At 42.2% G+C, this 6,917-nt stretch overlaps 1 protein-coding gene across 1 annotated transcript; it reads right to left on the bottom strand.

Moving 5' to 3' along the window:
• Positions 1-45: 45 nt before the first annotated feature.
• Positions 46-5,160, bottom strand: LOC120064818 (filamin-binding LIM protein 1-like). Its single transcript, XM_039015417.1, is given in 7 exon segments — positions 46-234; positions 486-517; positions 520-605; positions 787-965; positions 3,991-4,160; positions 4,455-4,602; positions 5,092-5,160. Coding segments are annotated over 7 exon segments (774 nt in total). The 3' UTR covers positions 46-144.
• Positions 5,161-6,917: the final 1,757 nt, after the last annotated feature.

The following is a 6,917-nucleotide window of genomic DNA, read 5'->3' as shown; positions in this document are numbered from 1 at the left end:
GTCATGTGCAACAGGATCATCAGGAGGGATCAGCCAATCGTGAAGAAGAAAATTGAATACTTCAAAATGGAGATAGTCTCAATGCCCATGCTGTCACAGACGACCATAATGGCATTGATACAATGATGAGGCCTCTTTACATCTCTATGGGTGACAAGACTTACACAGCACCCTCCCATCCAGTGGATGGCAGCCATGGTCGTTTGGCTCTGGGGAGAGCTGGGTACTGCAGACCTGAATATAGGGTGAATAAAATGGAAAAAGCTGTGAGATCCAGATGCCACAGCCAAAGTTTCCTCTGTGAAAAATAAAGTTATTTTATTATATTCTGTTCTAACATGATTCTATTTTAGATGTTTGAACTGTGATTGTGAAGGACCCAATCCCCAGTAATTATTGTGCTGATTGAGATCGACACACAAATATAGCAAACACCCATAGTACGCTATCATATTTAGAGCATTTCTCCTGTTCCTGAACTGTACCTCACATCGATAGCAGTCCTCGTGAAAGGAGCTCCCAGGCACTCCACGGTGTAGCTGTCTATGCCATCCTCTCTTGGAATGATCAGCTGCTGGCAGGCACTACACTGGGGAGTGTATTTCCTTCACCACACAAATCAGAGCGAGCACAGTGTTTCATCATTGTGAATTAATTATCAAATATTTTCAATTACAACAACATCAAGCCCATTTAGTAGCTCTCATCATCAAATGATCTTAATATATGAGTGTGTCAGAACTTGGAACAGAAGATGGAGATTTGTGTAGCTATCTAGCTGTGTACCTGTAGTAATCCTGGAGGCAATACACTTCCCCAACCTCTCCCTGAGCAAAGCTCTGCTCTCCAATTGGTTGGCTGCATGTTGCACAGATAAAGCAAGGTGGGTGGTAAGCTCTTTCCAGTGCATGGATTACCTGGTCTTTGATAACTTCCCCACACGCCCAGCAAAGTTCCAAACTGTCCTGAAGGAAAGAAAGTAGTTTATCATGGTTTATTGTCTTCATCATCATCATCATCATAAAGACGAAGGATCTTAGTTTGAGCCAGTTTGTTACAGCAGGAGGGAAAATCAAGTCAGAAATTTCAGAAGACCGTAACCTTAATTATAATCATCATGTTTACTTCACAAACAGTAAATATACTAGTTGACACATACTGTACTGACACTCACTCAGCAGTAGTTTGGAAAGGGTATGGAGACTGGACACGTAGCTACCAAGACCCTGCTGCTGATGGAGATCACACATACTGACTCAAGGTAGTTGGGGAATGGGTGGGGGAGCTGGACAATAATAGGCTAATATTGATTATGAAAATTACGTTTCCACTACCTCTATGATGAAGACATTTCAAAGTGGAAATTACAAACTTCAGAAGCCTTTTTAAAACCTCAAATATACTACATGTTTTTCATTTCCTGGAAAAGTTATCCTGCAACAGGGTGATCAATTTAAGATCCTATATGTTAAAGTCATCATCCACTATATTTCTTGTTCCTTCCCAGAAGGGTCTTCTTACCCAGCCTGGTCTCATGGACTAGACGTAACATAGTAAATGTAAATCCGTGACACTCAAATTAGTTTAATATGTTACGTTTGGTATGTTACATAGAACAGAAGGTTACTTAAGGTAAAAATGAATGGGTGAGCATATAAGGTGAATGTCTAGCAACCCAAAGGTTGCAATCTCATCGCGGACAACTTTAGCATTTTAGCTAATTAGCAACTTTGCAACTACTTACTACTTTTAACTACTTTACAACTACTTAGCATGTTAGCCAACCCTTCCACCAACCCTAACCTTAACCTTTTAACCTAACTCCTAACCTTAACCTTAACCTTAAACCCAACCTTAACCCTAACCTTAACCCCTAGCCTTGCTAACATTAGTCACCTAGCTAACGTTAACATTAGCCACATAGCTAACATTAACCTGTCTGGCTCTGGCGTTCCGCTAGCGGAACTCCTCCCACAATCCACTGAAAAGGCAGAGCGCGAAATTCAAAAGATATTTTTTAGAAATATTTAACTTTCACACATTAACAAGTCCAATACAGCAAATGAAAGATACACATCTTGTGAATCCAGCCAACATGTCCGATTTTTAAAATGTTTTACAGCGAAAACACCACATATATTTATGTTAGCTCACCACCAAATACAAAAAAGGACAGACATTTTTCACAGCACAGGTAGCATGCACAAAGCCAACCTAACTAACCAAGAACCAACCAAACTAACCAAGAAACAACTTCATCAGATGACAGTCTTATAACATGTTATACAATAAATCTATGTTTTGTTCGAAAAATGTGCATATTTGAGGTATAAATCAGTTTTACATTGCAGCTACCATCACAGCTACCGTCAGAAATAGAACCGAAGCAGCCAGAGTAATTACAGACACCAACGTCAAATACCTAAATACTCATCATAAAACATTTCTGAAAAATCGATGGTGTACAGCAAATTAAAGACAAACATCTTGTGAATCCAGCCAATATTTCCGATTTTTTAAGTGTTTTACAGCGAAAACACAATATAGCATTATATTAGCTTACTACAATAGCCTACCACACTACCGCATTCATTCATCAAGGCACGTTAGCGATAGCAATAGGCACGTTAGCGATAGGGAATAAACCAGCAAAAGATATTAATTTTATTAATTTTCATAAACCTTCATCAGATGACAGTCCTATAACATCAGGTTATACATACACTTATGTTTTGTTCGAAAATGTGCATATTTAGAGCTGAAATCAGTGGTTATACATTGTGCTAACGTAGCATCTTTTTCCCAGAATGTGCGAATATTTTTATGACACTCCAACTATTCTGACCAAATAACTATTCATAAACGTTACTAGAAAATACATGTTATATAGGAAATGATAGATACACTAGTTCTTAATGCAATCGCCGTGTTAGAATTCTAAAAATAACTTCATTACGACATCCAGCTTAGGTATAGCGAGAGAGTGCCCAAACTCTGGGCGCAAACGACTATTTCACATGTTCGACAGATATATGAAATAGCATCATAAAATGGGTCCTACTTTTGATGATCTTTCATCAGAATGTTGTACAAGGGGTCCTTTGTCGGGAACAATCGTTGTTTGGATTTAGAATGTCCTCTTCTCCAGTCAATTAGCACGGAAAGCTAGCAAAGTGGCGCTAAGCTCTCCTTCCTGAACAAAGGCGCACAACGCAACACGCCTAACGTCCCGAATAAATTTCAATAATCTAATAAAACTATATTGAAAAAACATACTTTACGATGATATTGTCACATGTATCAAATAAAATCAAAGCCGGAGATATTAGTCGTCCATAACGACAGCTTATCAGAAGGCAAATCCAGGTCCCTTCTCGCGCTCTCCAGAAAACAGGAAACTGGTGACACGTCATGCCAAGAGCTATTATTCGACCCCAGATCAAGTTACACACTCAATTTCTTCTCTCACTGCTTGTCGACATCTAGTGGAAGACGTATGAAGTGCATGTATTCTAATAAATATTAAGGACATTAATAGGCAGGCCCTAGAACAGTGCATCGATTTCAGATTTTCCACTTCCTGTCAGGAAGTTTGCTGCAAAAGGAGTTCTGTTTTACTCACAGATATAATTCAAACGGTTTTAGAAACTAGAGAGTGTTTTCTATCCAATAGTAATAATAATATGCATATTGTACGAGCAAGAATTGAGTACGAAGCCGTTTAAATTGGGCACGATTTTCCCCCAAAGTGAAAACAGCGCCCTCTGTCCTCAACAGGTTAATGTACAAATTGCAATCCGTAACATATGGTATGAAATGCAATTTGTAGCATATCATACAAATTGTAATTTGTAACATATCATACGAAATGGATGATAGACATTCACAAATGAATACATACCATACGAAACGTAACACATCAAACTAATTGGAGTGTCCTGGATTTACATTTACTATGTTACATCTACACCTGAGTCCAGGTTGTCAAACCTGGTAGCAGTCCTTACAGAGTGGTATTCCTGCCTTGTTATAGTACAGTTTACCAGCCAGAGGGATATGGCACTGTCTGCACTGGAAGCAACTGGCATGGTATGTCCTGTTCAGAGCCTCGATGGCAGTTTCACTCAGGGCCACAGGCTTACGGCAGAAGCCACACACCTCTACAAAGCACACATTCACATATCAAGCAGGGTTCAAGTTACACATTTACATTTAGGTGTGTTCCAAGTCGATATCTCTGGCAATTGAACAGATGCTAAATATATACCATTTACAATCTGCTACTGTAAATGTAATATATTATTATTATATTTTAATTCTTATCCGGTATACCCGATTTGTTATGAGGGTGCCCAGCCCCTCTCACCCCCCTAGCTCCCCTGTAATTCGACCTCTGATATCATAACTGTTAAATGTGAAAGGTGCCAGGCCCGGGTGACATTTCTAAAAGTTACCAGACACAGTTTCACCCTTCACCTTACCCTTGGTCTCTACCATCACTAGCTGCTCCTCTGGACTGCCCTGGATACGCTGAGACGCTTCCTTCTGTTCCCCCCCACTAGATGTTGTGCTTTGGTCCAGCTGTCTATCCACTGCAGCGCTCTGTGGGTAAAAAATGGGGATAAAGTCAAAGATTCTTCACTTGCGTGACTAATCAATTAGTTTAAGCACACAGACACGGTATTCTTAAGCCTTCCTCAACAGTGCCATTTTTAAGTAATATCAATACACTATTTTCTCTCTATTTTGTCAGTCTCAAAATTAGATAAAAAATGTTGAGGTCCAAACCTTCTGGATAGAGAGGGAATAGGGCTACAGTTCATGGTAATGGTGAAAGGGGCCCCAGTCTTGCACACTGTGAGTGTTCTTTGCAAAAATACATCAAATCCCCAGTGCCCCTCCGTTCAGGCATCTTATTGGCCTGTGTTTTCATTGTTTCGACTGAGAGATCGAAAATACAGAACACAATAATGGGGCGACAGGGAGGTTCATGTTTTTCTGAGAGAGATCAACAGTTTAGATAAAATCCTATTTCTTCTAAGTAAAGGGAGGCAGTGCCAGGCGATGTCTGAGAAAGGCCCAAAAAATTACCAAAGACGCCAGCCACCCGAGACATGGACTCTTCTCCATGCTCCCGTCCAGCAGGTGGTTATGGTGCATCATGGCTCAGACCAACAGACTCCGAAACAGCTTCTATCTCCTGGCCATAAGACTGTTAAATGGCTAAAAACTACTGCTCTCCCTTTCCCACAGACTATCCACACTGACTCTGTGCCCATCCACTGGTCTCTAACCACTCAGACGCACACACCTTCCCTGTCACTCTTACTCACATACACACACTCACATACACCCTCACTCACACACTCACTACTGACGCCACACACGTACAACCCCCCCCCCCCCCCCCACGGTTATGCAAAAATTATTATTATTGATTAGATGTATTATTACCATTATGCGGCTGTTCATTGATTATTGATTGCTATTACCATTACTATCTATCTATTTGTCATGCTTCTGGTCACTATAACTCCTGTTTACATGGAAATGTTATCATTCATATATTGCCATAAGTATTTATACACTGAGTATACAAACATTAAGAACACCTGCTATTTCCATGACATAGAATGACTAGGTGAATCCAGGTGAAAACTATGATCCCTTATTGATGTCACCTGTTAAATCCACTTCAATCAGTGGAGATGAAGGGGAGAAGACAGGTTAAAGAAGGTTTTTAAACCTTTAGACATGGATTGTGTGTTTGCCATTCAGAGGGTGAATGGCCAAGACAAAATATTTAAGTGTCTTTGAACGGGTTATGGTAGTAGATGCCAGGTGCACCGGTTTGAGTGTGTCAAGAACTACAACGCTGCTGGGTTTTTCACGCCCAACATTTTCCTGTGTGTATCAAGAATGGTCCACCACCCAAAGGACATCCAGCCAACTTGACACAACTGTGGGAAGCATTGGAGTCAACATGGGCCAGCATCCCTGAGGAACGCTTTCGACATGTTGTAGAGTCCATGCCCCAACGAATTGAGGCTGTTCTGAGGGCAAAGGGGGGTGCCACTCAATATTACGGATAGCCAGGAACACACTCCAACACTCAGACTGTCACGATCGTCTTGAGGATAATGAGTGGACCAAGGCGCAGCGTGTGAAAAATACATCCTCTTTTATTAGGAAGACAAAAACAAAACAACAAACAGACGAACGTGAAGCTATGAAAGACTAAGTGTTAACATGCAACATAGACATAGACAATTACCCACGAAAGCCTACTGTCTATGGCTGCCTTAAATATGGCTCCCAATCAGAGACAATGAATGACAGCTGTCTCTGATTGAGAACCATTCAGGCAACCATAGACTTGCCTAGACAACTATACTAAACCCAACCCCATACACTCAACAAAACCCCCTATACAATACAACCACCCAAGACGAGACAAAACATACAAAACATCCCCCCTGTCACACCCTGACCTAACCAAAATATTACAGAAACAAAGAATACTAAGGCCAGGGTGTGACAGTAAACCCCCCCCAAAGGTGCGGACTCCGGCCGCAAAACCTGACACAGAAGGGGAGGGTCCGGGTGGGCCTTCCTATGGTGGCGGCTCGGGTGCGGGACGTGGACCCCCCTCCACCATAGTCACTAACCGCTTTGGTGGCGCCTCTGGAACGGCGAGTCCCGGACTGAATACCATCCCAGAGGGCGCCACTGGACGGAGGGGCAGCTCCGGACTGAGGGGCAGCTCCGGACTGAAGGGCAGCTCCGGACTGAGGGGCAGCTCCGGACTGAGGGGCAGCTCCGGACTGGCAGATGGCTCTGGCGGATCCTGGCTGACTGACGGCTCTGGCGGATCCTGGCTGACTGACGGCTCTGGCGGATCCTGGCTGACTGACGGC

This window comes from Salvelinus namaycush, chromosome 20 (assembly GCF_016432855.1).
Source record: "Salvelinus namaycush isolate Seneca chromosome 20, SaNama_1.0, whole genome shotgun sequence".
Lineage (NCBI taxonomy): Eukaryota > Metazoa > Chordata > Actinopteri > Salmoniformes > Salmonidae > Salvelinus > Salvelinus namaycush.
Note: the sequence above shows the minus strand (reverse complement) of the source record. Positions and strands in the feature narration are given on the sequence as shown.